A 20,622-nucleotide genomic window follows, 5' to 3' on the forward strand; every position below is an offset into this window, starting at 1 on the left:
CTGACAGTGGTTAAATGTTTATATTCTGGAACAATTATTTAAATTTAGCTGAAAAGCATGTTGTAGTTGTGTAAGTATACCTTTAATTACCGCAGTGTAAGCACATTCCATCACGGTCACGGACGTGTTTAGTCTCATACAGGTGCTGAAAACACTGTGGGAAACCACAACCAAACTGTTTATACTACAAACAAAGCCTCACCTTTAAGTACTTTAGAGAAGGGACTGGACTCTTGTTTGATTCACACCCATTAGAAGAGCGGTTGTCAGGTCACGCAGCATTTGGAGTCTGTTAGCTACCTTCGTACGCGGCGTATCACTTGGACTTTGTGACACTAACTCTGCAGAAAGGTTTGCTCTGTGTACCGATCCACTTTCAACAGTTCCACCACAGCGCCATGATGGCGGAGTCAGATTACCCCCAATCCCCGGAGCCTTACTTCTCCTGCCCTCTGTGCGTGGACACGCTACGAGACGCCGTCACCATCCCATGCGGAGACACCTTCTGTCTAGACTGCATCAAGACCTACTGGGACCAGTTCGACCACACCGGGGTGTACAGCTGCCCGCAGTGCCGCGCTTCCTTCACCCCGCGGCCCGTTCTGAGGCGCAACCTGCCCAACGTGAGCCTGGAGCAGCGGCTCCCGCAGCTCACGCCCTTCCCCTACATGCACAAGGGCGCGCTGTGCGACTTCTGCGTGGGCCGGCGCAACAAGGCCGTCAAGTCCTGCCTCATGTGCCTGGCGTACTACTGCGAGACGCACATCATGCCCCACTACGAGTCGGCCACCTTCAAGAGGCACAAGCTGGTGGACGAGACGGGCCACCTGGACCGGAAGATCTGCCCGCAGCACGAGAAGGGCCTGGAGCTGTTCTGCCGCTCGGACCAGATGTGCATCTGCGTGCTGTGCACCGTCAGGGAGCACCGCGGCCACAACATCGCCTCGGCGGAGGAGGAGCGCATCGAGAAACAGGTGAGTCTTCATCGCCGCACAGCCAGTCAGTCAGTGTGGTCTAATACTTACTCATACACCGTCTCTGTTGGCGTAACGGTTCTGTGTGCCTCCATGTGAATCATTGGCATCACTGTTTTCTGTCTGTTTTTGTCTGTCTGTCTGTCTGTTAGCAGGATATCTCAAGCTGCTATGAACAGATTTGCCCAAACGGAATAATAGATTAACCACTTAAACCCCAGCATCCGTATTGTGGGGAAAGCTTTCGCAGGAAATAGCAGATCGACAAGCTCACAGTCACAACGCGACGCAACACATCGTGTTGTGAGCTTGTCGATCTGCTATTATCATCATCATCATCATAACCTTTATTTCAACTCGGAATACAGTTGAGGGGCAGGCCCTCATTTTCAATGTAGCCGAGATACAACAATAATATCACTATACTCTAGTATAGGGCCCTGAGGGACTCCGGTCAACCATATGGGGTTTAAGTGGGTAACTTTCCACGCCAATTGACAACAATGTACGTAACTTGGAATGTATTGTAGATTGAGTTGTTCTCTCTGACTGCAGTGTATCACTCGTTGTCTTCTTATCTGCCTATTGTTCCTATCAGAAAGTCCTGGTGGTGACACAGTCTCAGGTGCAACACATCATTCAGGAGAGGATGAAGGAACTCCAGGAGCTCAGACATAACGTGGATGTTCTCAAAGTAAGTCCCAGTGATGTAAAGTAACTAAGTACATTTACTCAAGTACTGTACTTAAGTACAATGTATAGGTTCTTTTGCTTTACTGGAGTATTTCCAATTGTTGTTACTTCCTGTAAAGAAGTGCCTACAGTATGTTAAACAAGTTGTGGGACAAACAGCCATGCATCTGAGATGTAATGCTTCAAAATCTGTGTTTTACTTACTAAGCTGCTACAGTATGTGACTTATTGGTTCCTTGACCCGGATGGGGTTTCCCGGTGGAGGGGGGTCAAAAGGGGGGTGTAGCAGAGTGGCTCAGTGCCTGATGACCTAAAAGCATGGCCAAGGGGGAATTCCTCTTTAGGCTAGTGGTTAAGATGTTGGCTTTCCACGTGGGAGAACCGCGTTCGAATCCCAGGCGTTACACAAAATAGATGGGCACTTTTTTTTATAAATAAAATGTAATGTTGTCCAATCTGTATGGTAGTGTGTGTTAATACAATATAACTTACATACAATTGGGGTGGTTGTATTTTGTCTTGTATTTGTCCTGACCTGATGGTCAAGATTCAATTTATCTCCTGAGCAAGTAGGCTGGCAAACCGCGTTCGAATCCGGGGTAGAAGAGGAAAGTTACACACGCAGCTTTAAATGAAGGATTTTTCCTACTGTATGTACTAGAGAACAGTAGTTCTCAAACTTTTTCGTGTCAAGGACCCCCAAATTTATAAAAGGTTTTGTGCCCTTACATTTTTCTATATTTTTCAAATATTTTCAAAAATAGCAGATCTACAAGCTGGTAAGCTTGTAGATTGCAATTTTTTAATAGCCAACATATAAATGGATAAAGTGGTTAAGATGATTGCAATCTGGGAACCCAGATCCAACTGAAAATGAAAAACAGCGACCTCTGCTGTTTGTTCTACAGAATCTGTTCTTGAGAGATTAAGATGATTGTGACGCTATGTCAACTACTTTTGCTGGGGACCCCCTGGAACCGCCCCAAGGACCGCTAGGGGTCCCCGGAGCCCACTTTGAGAACCAATGTGAACCAACATTACCGTGCGCTCCCTTCAGAGTAACGCTCAGCGGGCGCAGACGGACAGCGACAAGACCTTCCACGAGATGCTGCAGGCGGTGGAGCGCTGGCACGCCGAGATCAACCAGCTGATCAAGGCCAACATGCAGGCGGCCATGTCCCAGGCGGAGGGCTACGTGGAGCGGCTGGAGCAGGAGGTCCTGGAGCTGCAGCGGCGAGACGCAGAGCTCCGGCAGATCCTCGACACCGAGGACAACATCCACTTCCTGCAGGTATACCGCAAGGGGTCACGCTGACATGATGTGACCTTTTAGAACAGTGGTTCTCAAACCTTTTCATGTCAAAGGACCCCCAAAATGATGTATTTGGCTGCGGATCCCACCTGAAAATGTTTCGTGCCAGGGACCTCCAGAAGCGAAGATTTTAGTTACAATTGTTTGCTTGAAAAAACAATGTAAAAAATGTATTAAAAGATTTGTGAAAATGTTCACGATATTTAAAAAATAGCAGATCCATAAGCTCATAGTGTGGCACAAAGTGATGCGCTATGAGCTTGTATATCTGCTATTTTTGAATAGCCAAAGTATAAAATATGGTTAAAATTATTAAAATGATTATGATGCTATAGAGCTTGTGGATCAACTATGTTGGAATAGTCTAAATATAAAATAGGGTTAAAGTGTTTAAACTATTCCTCAGTTTGCTGGGGATCCCCTTGAACCCCCTCTTGGACCCCTGGTGGTCCCCGGACGCCCCAGGGGGACTCCCCAAATTTAGAGCAACCAATTATTTTTAACGTTTGTTTTCTCCCAATTTAGTCGTTATGACAATTCATCCTCCGAGTCCCCACACATTTCTGTGTTGCCACTGTTATTGTACCCTACTGGCCCCCACCGGGAGGACATACTGTAGCAACTCTGTCCTACTCCCATTTGCTATAATATTTGTGTCCTTTAAAACACCCCCTGTTGACAAGAGCCAGCCCTGCCTGTAGGAGTCAGTATAGCATAGTGATAAAGGTGGTGGTGGACAGGTACCACTATAAAGTGCTGACTACTGGTGTTTCCATCACTATGATATAAGCATCCGTCCTGCTGTGTGACAGTATGGTCAAATATATTAATATGTGACAATATATGAATTATATTAACTGTAGAGTGATTAACTGAGAGATTAAATGAATCCCACACTGTTTGATGTTATAGTGTTGGATAGTGGTTATTGGTAGTCACTGCCTGGACTTATATCCTCTGAAACTGAAAAGCCATCTCTCAGAGGTAGTTCACAACCGGATTCAGATCACCTCTCCTTACTTCAAAGAGAATCCAATGGATTTTTTTCACCCTGACATTATTGCGTATGTTCTGATGTTTTCCTTTAGAATTTCCCTACACTGTGTGTTCCTCCTGAGCCCATGGTCCCCAAGGTGTTGATCAACCCTCAGTTCTCCTTTGGAGAGATGAGTAAGACGGCCTCCGACATGAAGGAACACGTGGACGACATCTGCAAGAAGGAACTGAGTAAAATCTCCAAGACAGGTTAGACACGCTGAGAAGATTCTATACATCTGTCATGGATGTTACCTTTAGATTGAATGAACACGCGCACACACGCACAGACGCGCACACACACACACACACACACACACACACACACACACACACACACGCACGCACGCACGCACGCACACGCACACGCACACACACAGTTATATTGATAAATATATCATTTACACTAAAGACAAATTTTAATCTCATTTTCACAGTCAGTGAAACACCTGTGTACATACTTTTACCAAGAGGTGGAGACAAGCGACTCAAAGGTGAGTTTCAGTTACACTACGTAGAATTAAAGATTACGTTGTGAAAAACATAATATCTATCTATCTAGCCCTATCTGAGCTTCATTTACTTCCGTTATAAAATGAAAGTTATGTTTTTCAAATAAATGCATGAACAAATTAATAAATAAAGATGGCTAGACTCCTACTGAGTCACACTGCAATATGTGTGTTGACCAGTCTGTCTCCAAGATAATTTCTCATTAAAGGACAACTTTGTTTTTTTTACAACAAGGGATATTTTATTAGTTTGTAATGATAATAATGAATTATAACTCTTGAACTGTATAGGCCAAAACGTGAATCTGCCTGTTACAGCGCCACCATGAGGCTGATTTGAAAAATGTAGGGAGGAATTTCTTCCTTGGCCTAGTGGGGATGCGCGTAAAAAGTTTCACGGAAATCGGAGGCTGCGTTCAAGACTATTTACCAATGGATCGAATGCCCCCGCCCCCCAGTTAAAAATCACTAAAATCTCTATAATGATAGAAAGCAATACATTAACACTCATCTTTTAATTATTATCATTACAAACTAATAAAATAACCCTTGTTGTCCTTTAAATGCATTATTCATTAGAAAGACATTACTTTATTACTATTTCAAAATATGGTATCCAATATCAGACACTTCCTGATGATCACAGTAAGTATCTGTTATAATTCCATGTTTGCATATTCTCCACACAGTTCCTTCAAGTGCCGATTTTCAGGAGCCAAAAACCAGACCAGACTTTCTGAGATGTGAGTAGGCTATTGTGTCTATTGTTTTAGTTCCTTTATCTTCATAATGCAGTGGAATTCTGAAACCAAATGGACCCTTACGGGTCCGTTTCATTTTACACTCTCAAGAGTTAAAGATCTAATAAGGGTCCATTCGGTGGAGACCACCTGGAACCCCCTCAATGACCACTGGTGGTCCCCGGACGCAGTGGTGGAAAAAGTACTCAAATTCTTTACTTAAGTAAAAGTACCAATACTGCAATATAAAAATACTCTGTTACAAGTAAAAGTCTAGAATTCAAAATTTACTTGAGTAAAAGTACAAAAGTATTGGCATCAAAATGTACTTAAAGTATCAAAAGTAAAAGTACTAAATATTTGAAAATAGCAGATCTACAAGCTCACAACACGTCGCAGTGCGACGCGTTGTGAGCTTGTAGATCGGCTATTTTCAAATAGCCTATGTATAAAATAGGGCTGAAGTGGTTAATGTATGTTTCATTATATCATAATTTATATCTAAAAAGTAACTAGTAACTAAAGTTTTCAAATAAATGTAGTGGAGTAAAAGTACAATATTTGCCTCTGAGATGTAGTGGAGTAGAAGTAAAAGTATTGGAAATTGGAAATACTCCAGTAAAGTACAAATACCTAAACATTTTACTTAAGTACAGTACTTAAGTAAATGTACTTAGTTACTTTCCACCACTGCCCGGACCACTGGTTGAGAACCACTGTTGTAGTAGGTCTTTTTATTCTAGGCTCGAGTATGCAAACACGTTAATATTAACATAATGTCTTCCTCAGATGCCTGCAAGCTGAACTTTGACTCAAACACGGTCTACAAAGAGCTGGTCCTGTCGGACGGAAACCAGAGGGTGACGCGCAAGAAAAACGTCCAGTTCTACCCGGAGCACGCGGAGCGCTTCGACGGCTTCTCCCAGGTGCTGTGCGGGGAGCCGATGACCGGGTTCCGCTTCTACTGGGAGGCGGAGTGGAGCGGCGAGTTCTCCGTCGGCGTGGCCTACAAGAGCATCAGCCGAAAGGGCAAGAACTCCCACAGCCTGCTGGGATACAACGACAAGTCCTGGAGCCTGCTCTGCTCCGACTCCGGTTACTCCGCCTGGCACAACAAGGTGGACCGGGACCTGCCCGGCGCCCCGAGGGCCACGCGCATCGGCGTGTACCTCGACTGCGCGGGCAACACCGTGGCTTTTTACTCGGTGTCCGACACCATGGATCTCGTCCACAGGTTCAAGACCCAGTTCTCCGAGCCCCTGTACGCAGGCTTCGGAGTGGGTTCCTCGGTGTCCTTGTGCCAGTTGGCCCAGAGCTCCCAATCCCGCTCCCACTCCCACTCCCACTCCCACTACTGACGTGAGACACAGGTCTTTTGTTCAGTGTAAATACTGAGGCTACACTTATGCCTTATAATATGTCTTCAAACGACAAATAGCAAAAAAATCACCAATCTATGTGAGTGTGAGTGCATTATGAGCACAATTGCATTGCATTGTGTCCCAAAATAGGGACTCCCGTATTAACGTAAATGCTTTTATGAAAATGATAAGTTGTGATATTATCAAACATAAATATGAAACATATCAGACTACAAAAAGGAAATGCATGTATTTCATTCAGTCTGACCAGAAGCAGGGATAAAACCAGGGGTCATCATCACCATGCTGGCCTGTGGTGGACATTTTTGTCAAAATTCTATTTTTGCCACTACTCTCAGAGTTATGGAGGTCCTTGAAAATAAAACGTTTGAGAACCGCTGTCCTAGTGGAGTCCTAATGTACCATATAGTGTCATAGTAAATCAGTGTCACACATATTCTGAAGAAAACCTGGCGACTGACATTCAGTAATTCTTGGGGTCTCCTGTCTGTGATCCATGGCTGGAACGATCGCACAAATATAGTGATTGCCGGAATAAACATATAATGTGAAATATTATTAGATATATATTATAATATCAGTTCAGTAATAAACGTGTACTGTAAAGCTGCAAATAAATGTTTTTTTCTTTATCATGAAAGGATTTTGTCTGGTCAAGTGGATGGATGGATGGATGGATTATTGAATGAATGAATTTCGTAAGTGGATATCCAGGTTTTGGGATTTTGGGCAAAGAGATTGATTTGACACCCTCACAATTTAAGTTATTCGATAAATTCCTATTATTAGCTCGACAATGAATTTTAATCAATTGGATTAAGGATAAGCCCCCTATCATACAACTCTGGTATAAAGAGAGTTTCTTTTTACTGATGGTGTTGATGTACAATGGAACTGGAGGAACCCCCCCCCCCCCACTGCTTGTTTGTTTTGTTTTGTTAAGAGCGTCTCTACGTCAGTTGTTGTATGAAAAGAAAATCAAAAATCAATAAAAATATAAAATAGGGGGGGAAAAAAGAAAAAAAAAGAATGAATGAATGAATTTATTAATGAACAAACAAATCAATGTTTCCTATAGATACCTTCATAATGAAGGAAACAAACAAAAAACGTTATCATCTCTCATGGTGACCTGAGTTTCCCTCATTTAGACACTAAAAGAGTCACCTTTGTGTCTCCTACCGGTCCACTGGTCATCAAATTATTGGCTTAGGTATGCGACAAAAACGAAAAAATATCCATGAATATTAGTCTCCATGGCGTGACTAATCGATGAACTCCACCATGGAAGATCCGTGCAAACCCCCGCATCCCATGGTTTCCGTGGGGATCTTACCCTTCTCCGTACTCATGCTCAGCCTGGGCCTGCCAATGCATAGCTACGCGCTGTGGAAGAGAGATTTGTGCGTGCTTGATCTGCGCTTGCTACTTAATTTTAATAAGCCTCTGTGAGAGTTACGCCCTGAGAGCAAAGACGTTTTTAACCGGGCTTGTTGGCCTTGGCCGTCCGCTGTTCCACTGCTGCATCTGTCTGGAGAGATACATCGCCGTCATCCACCCCGTGCTTTTCCTCACGTACAAGACCCTCAGAAACAGGATGCTCTGCTGTATTGCGGCCTGGAGCCTCACCCTTGCCTGCTGTTTTGCCTTGCTGTTTGACAAAATAATAAAAAAAGGAATAATGATCCATTACGTTTTGCCATGTTGTGTGGCGGTCATAGTTTTGGTGATGGTGTTCTGCTGTCTCTCGGTTCTCTGGGGTCTGAAACGGCCCGGCCCGGGGTAAGGGGACAGGCAGAGGGTAGAGGTCAACGATGTCAAGAGGAGAGCCTTTAAGATCATCCTGACCGTCACTGTGCTCACCGTGTTCACCTACCTTCCGTGTGTCATCATTCTGGTGGTGTTGAATCAATTCCGTAGGGCCGGGATATTGTTAAGTGTGGCATTTTCAGTAACCATGGTTACTGCGTTACATAAACCCCTGTCTCTCCTCGTCAAGGCGTGGAATCTGTCCTGCTGCTCCGGGATTCAGAGAGCGACTGGGTGAAATCACCAGTGGTGGACAAAGCACTCTCAGCCCCAGTACTTGAGTCAAAGAATAGATACATCCCGGTCGAATACTACTCAACTACAAGTGATAGTTGCTCTGTCTAATTAAGTTAAAGTACTGGAGTACTTGAAAAAATCAATTTTAAAAAAAATCTAAAGTGCATGTTTTAAAACATATTTCCAACGCACAAATAAAAATTGAATTTAATGTTTTAGTATCAATGCATTGTGTATTGACATTTAGAAATGTTCCTAAAAGAATCCCCAAATTCACAGCAAATTGTATTAACTATTTTCACGATTATTGAAATAAATAAAATACTCAAGTGAGTTAAAGAGTACAGATACTCAAAACAGAGTACTTTATTACTCTCCACCAAAACGATCTAGTAGGCTAATGTGTATTTTTCTATGTATTTACTGTTTACTGTTTTAGATAAAACATCAAACAGGCTACTTTTTGCCAGACCCAAGGGGTCGGGGTTACATGAGGCTTTGTATCTGTTTCGTCCATACATGGGCAGGGGCCATTTGTCCTCCGGCCCCAGCCAAAAAAGTCTGTCCCCCTTTCGTCCATACATGGGTATACACAGGCTGACACGTCATGTGAAGTCCGGCTTAGCCGTGACGTAGTGCATGTTTTGTACCTGTTTACCAGACCCAAGGGGTCGGGCTTACATGAGGCTTTGTACCTGTTTCGTCCATACATGGGCAGGGGCCATTTGTCCTCCGACCCCAGCCAAATAAAAGTTTGTGACGTCCCCTTTCGTCACAAACTATTCATGACATCATGAACTTCAGTTATAAAGTGGTTTGTAGGTGTGTTACATACTAGGACGTCATTCTGGGTCTGGCAGAACCAGGTCTCCTGGTCTTGTTTTTCAAGCAGTTATATAAATCTGTGCAGTTATGTACATATTTCCCTTGATTGATTAACTGTTTAGAGCATTTCTGCATAGTAATAGGACGAATGAGAAGAGAGAGAGGTTGACATGAACACAGTTCAGTTTCAAACATGACGTCATGCATAGGCCTACTGTTGGTTTTTGCCTTTGTGTACAAACTGCTTGAGTCACCATTAAGACATTCCTCTACAATGATGTATTTTTTTGTTGACTGGACTAGGCTACTTTGTCTTTTTGTCTGATTATCCCATTTTCTATCCCATTATAAACTCCTGATTTCAAGCATGAAATAAATATTATTGTCTGGACATATATTCACCTGCTCCTTGTCAGTTTTGTGAGAGTTGTTGAAATCTGTAACCGTTAAAGGGATACTTCACTTTAGGGCCGGGGACACATTTAAAAAAAATATTAAAAATAAATGAAAAAAGTTATGGAAAATTCATGGCCCCCTCACGCATTAGAGTGTCCTACTAATGTGTGAGGGGGCCATGAATTTTCCATAACTTTTTTCATTTATTTTTAATATTTTTTTTAAATGTGTCCCCGGCCCGAAAGTGAAGTATCCCTTTAAGTAAAAAAAAATCTAATTAAAACTTTAATAAGAAAGAAAATAATCCAATGAAGACATGAAGATTAAATTAATTTAAAACAGAGGTTATTGTGTATTGTTCGTGTTTGTGGCATAGAGTAATATTTCTTAGTAACCTAAAGGGGTTCCCAGATGATTAATGTGCAACATTGTTTTCTCACTCAACAGTAAACAAATCAACCTACAGTATATGTGTATAGCCTACAAGCTATCTGCACATTTCTAAAGTTACAATTGAATGAGTAGGCCCATGACTTTTAAGACCTTTTAATACCAAATTGGCCAAATTGTCAAATATTGTGTAAGATATATAGTTAATATTTATCTGAGTCAAACTAAACGTAATGCCTGATTGATTGATTGATTGATTGATTGATTGATTGATTGATTGATTGATTGAAAAGTTTGTTGATTGATTGATTGAATACTTTATTTAGAAAAGACATGGAAACAGTACATGGAAGTACAATTTACAATACAAGGTCCCCTAAACTGGATCGCTCATACAAAGCACAATGGCCTACAATTCCAAGTGCTTGTCAGGGTGGGGGGGGGGGCAGTTCAAATGATATGATTATTTTTGGGGGGTCGAGGGCTGAAAAGTTTGGGAACCCTTGTATTAGGCTAAAAAGTCACAAAGCACACAGTGGACAGTGCAGCTGACAGGCCAGCAGATGGCGCCATGGCGGTATATAACGTCAAGCTACAGTTTCACACAACAACCCGGAAGCAGTAGGAAGAATAGAAGGAACCAAAATATTCAACCTCAACAACAGCTTCAAAAGAAGGCAGTCCATGCTTGCTATCATCTGTCTTTGTTTGTGTCATCTGTGTTCAACAGCCATCAGATCTGAGCTCCAACATGTCAGGAAGACAGCAGATCATCAGACTGTTTCTCCAGGAACGGCTGACTCTGGCTGCTGAGGAGATCTTTGGTGTTGTTGAGAAAAGCATCAGTGAATATGAAGAGCAGGTGGTTCAGTCCAAGAGGGAGGTGGAGCAGCTGAAACAACACATACTGACCCTCACCAGGGCTGGAAGAAGTACTCACACGTTTTACTCAAGTAAAAGTATCGATGCTGCAATGTTGAAATACTCTGTTACAAGTAAAAAGTCCGGAATACATAATTTACTCGAGTTCTACAAGCTCACAATATTGCCGATTTTGACATTTTTATGTCTACGACTCGAGAGTCTTTGCGAGCACCCCCCAGTTCGTCCTGGAATTTCACCAGTAAAGCCCGTATTTCTCCGAACATGTACAAATGCAAAATATAAAGGGCTTTACCCGGTTGCCCCGAATGTTAACTCGGCATTCGGAGCCTTTGTGCAATGTATTAGTCCGTATTTCTCAATAGATGTGTTTTAATCCCGTCTGTGGCCGGAACGCCATTTCTTTCCCACCTCGTTTACCTCCTGTTTACATCAGGGTCCCCACGGTCATGAAATTCCTGGAAATATTTTGAAATTGAAAAAAAAATAATCCAGTACTGGAAAAGTTTGGGAATTGATCAAAGGTCCTGGAATTTATCAAGGGTCCTGGAAAAATATTTGGCTATGCATTGTTTTTGGCTATTGATTTTGTTAATACAAAACATTTTCATAAACATGTATAACATTACACGAAATATGTAACATAAGTAGTTTTTCGCCGAACGGGCTGTGTGATGGCATATATTATTTAAATAAAATAAGTCATACGGATGCCATAATGAGTCTTCCAGTGAGCTATGCCCTAATTTTGCACGAAATTTTGAATGAAATTGTACTATTCTATATTCTATGCTTTATTTTTGCTACACTGCCTATCTTTGGGCATTCTACATAGGAGTAAGAGACACATTGTTGCGCTGAATGATTGTTATATAGGCCTGGAAATTGGGCTAAATATTCTGGAAAAGTTTTGGAAAAGTTTTGGAAATTCATTGCTAAAAATTTGTGGGGACCCTGTTACATTGAGTGTAATACCGGCTTCCACCGGATGCGCCCCGTCACTACCGCCACATGGAATACAGGGAACTTCCGACACAGACGGGATTAAAACGCATGTCTATTGAAACATACGGACTAATACAGTGCACACGGGTTCCTAATGTTGAGTTAACACCCGGGGCTACAGGGCCAACACTTTATTAGCTCCATAAAGAACCTCTCACTCCGCTATACAGCTCCGAGATGAGGTTCTATGTCGTTACCTTCCAGAATCGGGTATACGTCCGCCAAGGCTCCGCTGTTTACCCTTTTGTATACGTCGTATCCCAAAACTAATGGTAGATTCCAAGCCGCACGGATGTTTAAAGTTTGGAACGGAATGGAAAATTTTAGGAACGGAGCGAAACTACCCATTTAAATCGCTTATTTAGTCAGCCTGTGGCCATGTTTCCCATTGTAGCCAAACCGGGAGCAGTACTGGCAGCGGACGTAGGGGGGTTTTCCGGATTGAATGGGAAACATGGCCACAGGCTGACTAAATAAGCGATTTAAATGGGTAGTTTCGCTCCGTTCCTAAAATGTTCCATTCCGTTCCAAACTTTAAACATCCGTGCGGCTTGGAATCTACCATTAGTTTGGGGATACGACGTATACAAAAGGGTAAACAGCGGAGCCTTGGCGGACGTATACCCGATTCTGGAAGGTAACGACATAGAACCTCATCTCGGAGCTGTATAGCGGAGTGAGAGGTTCTTTATGGAGCTAACACTTTATATGTTTTCTTTGTACATGTACGGAGAAGTACAGGCTTTCCGCGCGGATGTCCAGTGACTATTAGGGGGGTAAAGAAAGTGTCATTTAAATGTTATGTATATGTTTTTGTTGGTATTAAAATGGCATTGGTCCGTTAAAAAGAAGGTCACCATTCTTGGCATGATGATCATACACATTATCACTTGACATGTGATAAGACTGTCAGTTGAAATAACTCCGCCTAGAAACTAAACCTTAACTGGATGTAAAAGCTAAAACGATGTTTGTTTGCTTAAAACAAGTAAAGCTTTACATTTAGCACATTTCAATTTCTACCAGGTCACTGGAATGAGTTATAGACTAATGTGATGACACATTTCTCTGTTGTTTATTCACATTATACTGTAGTACATATTCTGATTCAACATTATTGTCACATCACAGGTTTAGAAAAAGGGTCAATTCTCTGTCACACTAGCTGCTATTATTGGAAGTTTCAAGAAAGAAAGGTGTAAAGAGTATAACGAGTAAAGAAAGAAAATAACATGGAAGACGGGTCATATACAGCAGTGGTTCTCAACCTTTTCAGGCCGCAACCTCCCAAAATAATCATATTTGAACTGGGGACCCCCACCCTGACAAGCAGTTTGGAATTGTAGGAGTTGAGGCATTAAATTTAGATTGACTCGGTTCCACAGATAAATATTGTGAAAATAGCCGAATAGTCAAAATCACAACTCGGGTTGAGAACCACGGATATACAGTACTGTTTGCCAAACATCAATAGACTTCATAGTCAGTCATTGTTTACTCTCTCTGTGTCAGGTTCCCAGCCAGTCTCTGAGGAGCTGCTTCCTTTACAACAGCTGAACCCTAGAGAGGAGCTGATATCCAGTCAGAAGGAGGACACGGTTGTTCACCAGTCCCCACCAGTTAAAGAGGAACAGGTAACGGGTAAGACGAGCTTCATATTTTAACCAGTGTTGGGCAAGTTACTCGAGAAGAGTAATACGTTACTAGTTTCTTATTACAAAGTAATGGAGCATTGAGATAGTTCAGACAGTTCTCCACGCTCAGCCTCACTCAAATCTCCCTTCATTCTCATTCGCTAACGAGCTAACGCGTACGCCCTCAATCCTAATGGCTCATTCTAGGTTAGACTCGCGTAGCCAGACAACTATTCCACAATCTCTGAATGCTATACAGAGTCTGGAATTACTCCTCCCGAAATCTAAGAACGGAAGCTGTCATCTGTTCGTCATTTCCGTTCAAGAAAATATCTTTACATTTTATTTTAGAATTTCCATTTCTGATAAGCAGCAAGCTATATATTCTTAGATGATTTTGATTTATATGAGGGCAAATTTGCACAACTTTTAAGACGAAACTGAAGCGGTGAGGAGGCGTCACCTGCTTTATTTTTTCACTTGTGACAACCTCCTACTATGGCGCTTGACTGGGCTCTGTGCAGCTGGATGGACACACACCGCTGGTCATAGACAAACGATGCAGAGAAGAGAGACGGAGCACTTTATCTCCGTCAAAATTAAAAACAAATCATGTTCATTTTAACACAGTAATACCGCGTTACTTGGATTAATAACTGTAATAATGTAATGTATAATGTAATTACTTTCTAACGTGTTACTGCCCAACACTGCATTTAACACATTTACATTTCTACCAGATCACTGGAATGAGTTGTTATAGACTATTGATGACATTTCTTCGTTTTTTGTGTTGATTGTTTCATTACAGTACATCAGTGTAAATTTCATCGACTAAAACTATGACGAAAAATGTTTGTCGACAACCTTTTTTTTACTGACAAACTAAATAAAAACTAAGCTATTACTGAAACTAAGACGAAATATATTAACAATTTCGTCAACAAATAAAAACTAGACTAACATGTTAGGGCGGGACTAGTGGAGAAGAGAGCCAGTAGAACTAAAAGCAAGTCATTTTATGTTTGGTTGGGCTCGGGTGTTGCGCTCTGAAAATAGCCGATCTACAAGCTCACAACACGTCGCGCTGCGACGCATTGTGAGCTTGTAGATCGGCTATTTTCAACATGCAACCAAGTGTAAAATCAGCCATTACGATGCTGTCAAGGCCTGCCAAAATACATTTTTGTCAACAAAATCAACAATCTTACGATATTTTGTCGACTAAAGGCCAGAACGCACGAATGCAACTAGTCACAACTCCTTGCAACAAAACAGTTTTAAGGCCACTCCACACCAATGCAACTCCTTGCAACTGCCATTGGAGATGATGGTTGCAAGTACTGTAGTTGCATGTTGCAAGGAGTTGCGACTAGTTTAATTAGTGTGGACTGGACTAAAACTAAATGACTAAACAAAATAAAATTTGCTGTCAAAATGAACACTGTTATAAACAGTACATGTTCATAATGTTTGCTCTCTCTCTGTCAGATTCCCAGCCAGTCTCTGAGGAGCTGCTTCCTTTACCACAGCTGAACCCCAGACAGGAGCCGATTTCCAGTCGGGTGGATGAGGCCGTTCAACTTCACTCTCCACAAGTGAAAGAGGAACAGGTGGACCTCAGCATCGTTCCACACTTTGAGACCAACATTTCCAACTGTGGGACAAATGGATTCGTTAAACCAGAAGCCATCGGCGACAGTCTGCTGATCCCGTACACCAATGAAACTGTGATCGCAGCCCACGATGTCGCAAACGGACGTGACGAGAGCGAAGGATCGGGCTCGACGTTCACACCGAGCGACGACGTTTTCTGTATGGAGCAAAAGATATGCCGTTTTTGCAGGGCGCAGTTCCACAGAGACCCGGACCTGGTGACGCACGTGAAGGACACACACGCGGGACACAAAGCTTTCAAATGTCCCGAGTGCGACCGGGAGTTCAGTCGCAGAGACCTCTGGGCCGATCACTATAGAATCCACACCGGCGCGAAGCCTCACTCTTGTCCTGTCTGTGGGAAATTGTTTGCTCACCGCTCGGGCTTTAACCTTCACATGAGAACTCACGCGGGCATCAAACCCCACTCTTGCACCGTCTGCGGGAAGCTGTTCTCTCAGAGCTCGAACCTGAAGGTTCACATGAGAATTCACACGGGCGAGAAGCCTTATTTTTGCAAGAAATGTGGCAAAATGGTCGCCCACAGCAATCACATCAACAGGTGCGAAAGGACGTGGCGCCGCAGACAAAATCGCATATCGGCCCAGCCACAGTGGCTCCGGGAAAAGGTCCTTTCGCTGCATAACTTAGACTACTACTAAGTTAGAAACTTGAGGGTGCACACGAGGGCCCATGAGCACGGAAACTACTACTGCTACTACTGTACTACTACTGCGATTACTACTGCGGTGTAGTTTGCTGGACATGTTTTGTTTTGTTTTGTTGTTTTTTCATGCTTGGGGAAAACAATTAAGAATAGGAGTTTGCAGTTATTTATTAATTTATGTTTTAATAGATTATGAGAAGAGGAAAATGTGTCATTTATTTATCTTCAGTTATTGATAGGGCTATGGGTTACATAACTCAATAAAAGGAGTATGGTCATTTTGAAAATGACGAAAAGGGAACAAATACAAAACCTTTTGGCTAGAGACCCGTCTCTCTGACTCATAGCATGAAACATTAAAAAAAGATGGGTTTTGTGAACACATTCTATTCTCATAAATCAGGCCGTAAAAGGTCAGTAGCCATACCATTGTCTTAATAAATTAAGCTTTCAATTGTTAACTTATTAGTTAAAGGTAAGATGGATAATAAAGAGGGTTTTTTTCTTTTTTTTTCAAGATAAAAAAAATAGCCTTTTCTGCCTTTTATTGATAGATGAACAGTAGACTGACAGGAAATGGGGAGAGAGATGGGGGGGGGGGGGGGTGACATGCAGCAAAAGTCGTCGGGATCGGGACTGGAACCCGCGACACGCTGTCAGGCTGCATTACCAGCCTAGGTGACCAGACGGCCACGCCAGTCGCCCGGGCCGAGGCGGCCTTTTTTAACGTTTATATCCCACAGCCACAGATGTTACATATTTAAATTCAAGAGTCAATCGGAGTGATGTGTAATGTGTATATGTGGAGGAGATTGAAATGTGCAATTACATAAACTTGACTCTGCAAACCTATAAAGGAATAAAATCCCCTGCATGATGCGGAAAATGCTGAAGGAATCTAGTATGATAGATATTTGGAGGAAACCCCACAGTTAATGAGAGGGCTACACAAAGTGAAAAATAAATATGAGTGTTTTATATCTGATTGTCAGAGGTATGGTGTGATGAAGCCTGGATGGATAGAGTCACAAAGCACACAGTGGACAGTAGCTGTGATAGACCGCTAAACAACAGTAAACAGCTATATAGGCCGATGGCCTAGTCTAGTGGTTAACCCATTAAAACCTGAGGCCGTGTCTAAAAAAAATCTAAATCCTAACAATTTTTCAGGAAAAAAAATGTTCACGATTTTTAAAAAATAGCAGATCTACAAGCTAGATCTGCTATTTTTTTTTAAATGTTCACGATTTAAAAAAAATAGCAGATATACAAGCTAGATCTGCTATTTTTGAATAGCCAAAGAAATCTAAAGTGACACAGATGCGTTCCAGTTAAGGCACTGGTTAAGGCTAAGATTCCCAGCCAGTCTCTGAGGAGCTGCTTCCTTTACAACAGCTGAACCATAGACAGGAGCTGATTCTAGTCAGGAGGTAAAAGAGGAACAGGTGGACCTCAGCATCAAACCTTGGCGTCACCTTTGACAGTACCGTCCCCTTCGATGAACATATACTGTAAGCTTGGTTGTTAAAAGTAGTTTTGTCTAACCACAGCTGTTAGCCAAGGTAAAAGCCTATCTCCCACCTAAACAGCTGGAGATGGCAATCCATGGTTTTATATCATCAAGACTGGATTATTGCAACTCCCTATTCACCGGTATTGACCAGTCTTCACTCAGGCGCCTGCAGCTGCTGCTTAACGCGGCTGCCCGCCTCCTTACTGGCACAAAAAGAGTGCAAACGCATAACTCCAGTTTTAGCTGCACTGCATTGGCTCGCTGTCAATTTTGGAATTAATTTAAAGCTTCTTTTATTTGTTTTATAAATCTTTACACGGGCTGGCCCCTTTATATCTGAACCTTTTGGAGCCTTACATCCCACACAGAGCACTGAGGTCTGCCAACAACTTGCTCCTGGAGGTTCCCAAAACCAGACTGATGAGTAGGGGTGACCGGGCCTTTGCTACCGCCGCTCTAGGCTTTTGGAGCAGCCTGCCCATCCATATTAGAAGTACTAATTCTATCAAGATTTTTAGATCCCTGCTCACGACACACTTTTTTAAAGCTTTTAATCGCATTTGAGTCCATGTCTTTCCATCTGATTGATGTATGTGACTTTGCTGTTGTTGCACTTGCATAATGTTCTTGATGGTGTTTTGTCTCGCTTTGTGCAGCACTTTGGTCAATTGTTGTAAATGTGCTTGTAAATAAAGATTGATTTGATCATTCCAGACTCTTGAGACCACTATTTCCAAAATAGCTGAACTACAAGCTCACAACACGTTATGCGACGCGTTGTGAGCTTGTAGATCTGCTATTTTCAAAATATTTTAATACGTTTTAGAAGTAACTTGTGAAACATTGTGCATAATGAGTATTTTTTACTTTTGGTGCTTAAGTATTTTTTTTATGCCAATACTTTTGTACTTTTACTCAAGTAAATCTTAATTACTGGACTCTATTTTGTGTGTTTCTACATTGCAGTATTGATACTTTTACTTATGTAAAAAGAAAATAGTATTTTTTCCACCACTGCTTAAAACTTGCATGAAAGTGCACACAGGCACGAAACCTTATTTGTACAACAATGTGGCGAAATGGTTACCAACAACGATCATCACAAAGGGTGTCAGTCTGTCAGATGTAGGGCTGGGGCGATATGGACAAAATAAAATATATTTTTGCCCAAATACCTCAATATCAATAAAGCTAGAAGTTCTGAAAATCACTTTACTGTAATGCAACCTTTGAAACCTGGAAAAGACAACACTTATGCCATATCATATTATGATATTGAAAATCCCAGAGTATATCTAGTCTCATAACACAGTGTCAGTATAATATTGATATAGCCCAGCCCCTAATAGAATGTCTGTGCCCCTTAGGGGGAAAGTCCCTTGCTGCATAACGTCTGGAAAACAAATTCGCACTCGCACAAACTTGAGAGTGCACACGAAAGTCCATGAAGCATGGAGACCCGTCTGCTTCTTCTATTCGTACTACTAACATGTAGTTTGTTGGCCATGTTTTATAGAAGCTGAAGCTGTCCTGCTTGAAAACAAATGAAGTGAAGTGAGACAAGATTGGAGTCTGTAGTTACTTTTGTACCTTTTTAAGAAGAGGAAAATGTGTCATACTTTCACATGTTTCTCTTTAGTTAATGAGAGAAATAAATATGAGTGTATTGTATAACCATCAGAGTTATGGTGTGATGAAGCATGGAAGGGTAGAGTCACAAAGCACACAGTGGACAGTAGCTGACAGAGTGCATTATGCAATAGTTCCAGCTCTGTCTTCATTAATCGTAGTCATGATATATGACCTTAATTTCAATATGGTAAATTTCGAGGTTATTATACAGTAGTATTGCATTTTTCATTCGTTTTTGTTTTGCCATTTCATTTTAGTATAGCTTTTATATATGTTTTATTTTATATTCAACTTTTCGTTATTTTGTATGTTTTAGTCCTAATAACCCTGGTGTGTAATACACTGTGCTCAAAGTTGTTAATAAGAAAGTATTTTGCGGTTTGATAGGTCTAATTGATTAATTTCAAAAGCTATACACTATCTAATGCGTTTCCAGTTCAGTTGTTTTTCTTGTAATTTTCAAAACAACCCGGTTCATGAAACCGTTTTTTTTTTATTATTGTACTTTAAATAGAAGACAATACAATGAGTAAAGCTTAGTAACAAGCTACTATATAGTATGTGAGATGCATACTAAATTCAGGCCTGTGTCCGAAATCACATACCAACATACTATTTAGCATGCCAAATAACTTTTTTGTATGTCCAAAAACTTAGTAGCTATAAATACTATGTGAGAAGCGTTCTAAATTCAGGTTTTCGACTGACTATTCTTGCTTACACAGTCTGATCGAGTCCTTTTTCTAAACTAAACTTTTAACAATGAGTAAAATTCATGAAATCCGCAGTCGAGAAATAGATGATAGTGACACCAAATGTTATTTTCAAAATGTATCAATTTATTTATTCATGTAAATAGTAACTGTACACAACAAGTAACAGACTCAAACAGCCACTGTTTAATACTTCAAAATGTAAACAAATAATATATAGCGTGAAAAGAGGAAATCACCATCATGGTATTACACTTCTACCTTTCTCTTTAAATCTTTTCTTTGTCACTCTTGTTTTTCACTATAACTCCTTTTTTGTTGTTGCACTTTTAACGCTACTGCCTCTAATTGCCTTCCCTTGGAACAAGTTCGCGTTTCTTAGAACATGATAGTGGTATATAGTCTTTTTCTTGTCCGCCGTGTTCCAGTGCAAAAGGTTTCTTTAATAGTCTCAATGTTTTGACGTGCGAATAACCAGAGCCCTGCACCTGGGTGTGTTTGGGATGAAGGACTCTGGTCATAAAGTGCTCAGTGGGTTTTCCACGCTGCTGTGGGTGTCCATGTGGATTAGGCTGAGAACTGGACCCATATTATTGGCGGTTCCGAGGCCTCGAC

At 41.7% G+C, this 20,622-nt stretch overlaps 2 protein-coding genes across 2 annotated transcripts; both read left to right on the top strand.

The window, feature by feature from the left end:
- The first annotated feature begins 247 nt into the window (after positions 1–247).
- Positions 248–7,393, top strand: ftr84 (finTRIM family, member 84). The gene is made up of 7 exons (XM_080447121.1): positions 248–974; positions 1,573–1,668; positions 2,725–2,958; positions 4,068–4,224; positions 4,452–4,508; positions 5,216–5,269; positions 6,056–7,393. Exons 1-7 carry the CDS (start codon positions 399–401, stop codon positions 6,622–6,624), a joined length of 1,743 nt encoding a protein of 580 aa, XP_080303247.1. The 5' UTR covers positions 248–398; the 3' UTR covers positions 6,625–7,393.
- A 3,574-nt stretch (positions 7,394–10,967) lies between these two features.
- Positions 10,968–16,708, top strand: LOC308098880 (uncharacterized protein). Its single transcript, XM_080447341.1, has 3 exons — positions 10,968–11,237; positions 13,705–13,833; positions 15,318–16,708. Exons 1-3 carry the CDS (start codon positions 11,057–11,059, stop codon positions 16,142–16,144), a joined length of 1,137 nt encoding a protein of 378 aa, XP_080303467.1. The 5' UTR covers positions 10,968–11,056; the 3' UTR covers positions 16,145–16,708.
- Positions 16,709–20,622: the final 3,914 nt, after the last annotated feature.

The sequence above is a fragment of the Gymnoscopelus braueri genome (genome assembly GCF_963280865.1).
Source record: "Gymnoscopelus braueri genome assembly, chromosome: 2".
NCBI classification, from domain to species: domain Eukaryota; kingdom Metazoa; phylum Chordata; class Actinopteri; order Myctophiformes; family Myctophidae; genus Gymnoscopelus; species Gymnoscopelus braueri.

What these genes read in the sequence shown, in the direction of transcription:
- LOC308098880 (XM_080447341.1), top strand. Translation starts at nt 11,057, where the DNA reads ATGTCAGGAAGACAGCAGATCATCAGACTGTTTCTCCAGGAACGGCTG. An exon ending in CCTCACCAGGGCTGGAAGAA is followed by an intron (nt 11,238 to 13,704) that starts GTACTCACACGT and finishes TCTCTGTGTCAG; the next exon opens with GTTCCCAGCCAGTCTCTGAG. An exon ending in TAAAGAGGAACAGGTAACGG is followed by an intron (nt 13,834 to 15,317) that starts GTAAGACGAGCT and finishes TCTCTCTGTCAG; the next exon opens with ATTCCCAGCCAGTCTCTGAG.
- ftr84 (XM_080447121.1), top strand. Translation starts at nt 399, where the DNA reads ATGATGGCGGAGTCAGATTACCCCCAATCCCCGGAGCCTTACTTCTCC. An exon ending in AGGAGCGCATCGAGAAACAG is followed by an intron (nt 975 to 1,572) that starts GTGAGTCTTCAT and finishes TGTTCCTATCAG; the next exon opens with AAAGTCCTGGTGGTGACACA. An exon ending in ACAACATCCACTTCCTGCAG is followed by an intron (nt 2,959 to 4,067) that starts GTATACCGCAAG and finishes GTTTTCCTTTAG; the next exon opens with AATTTCCCTACACTGTGTGT.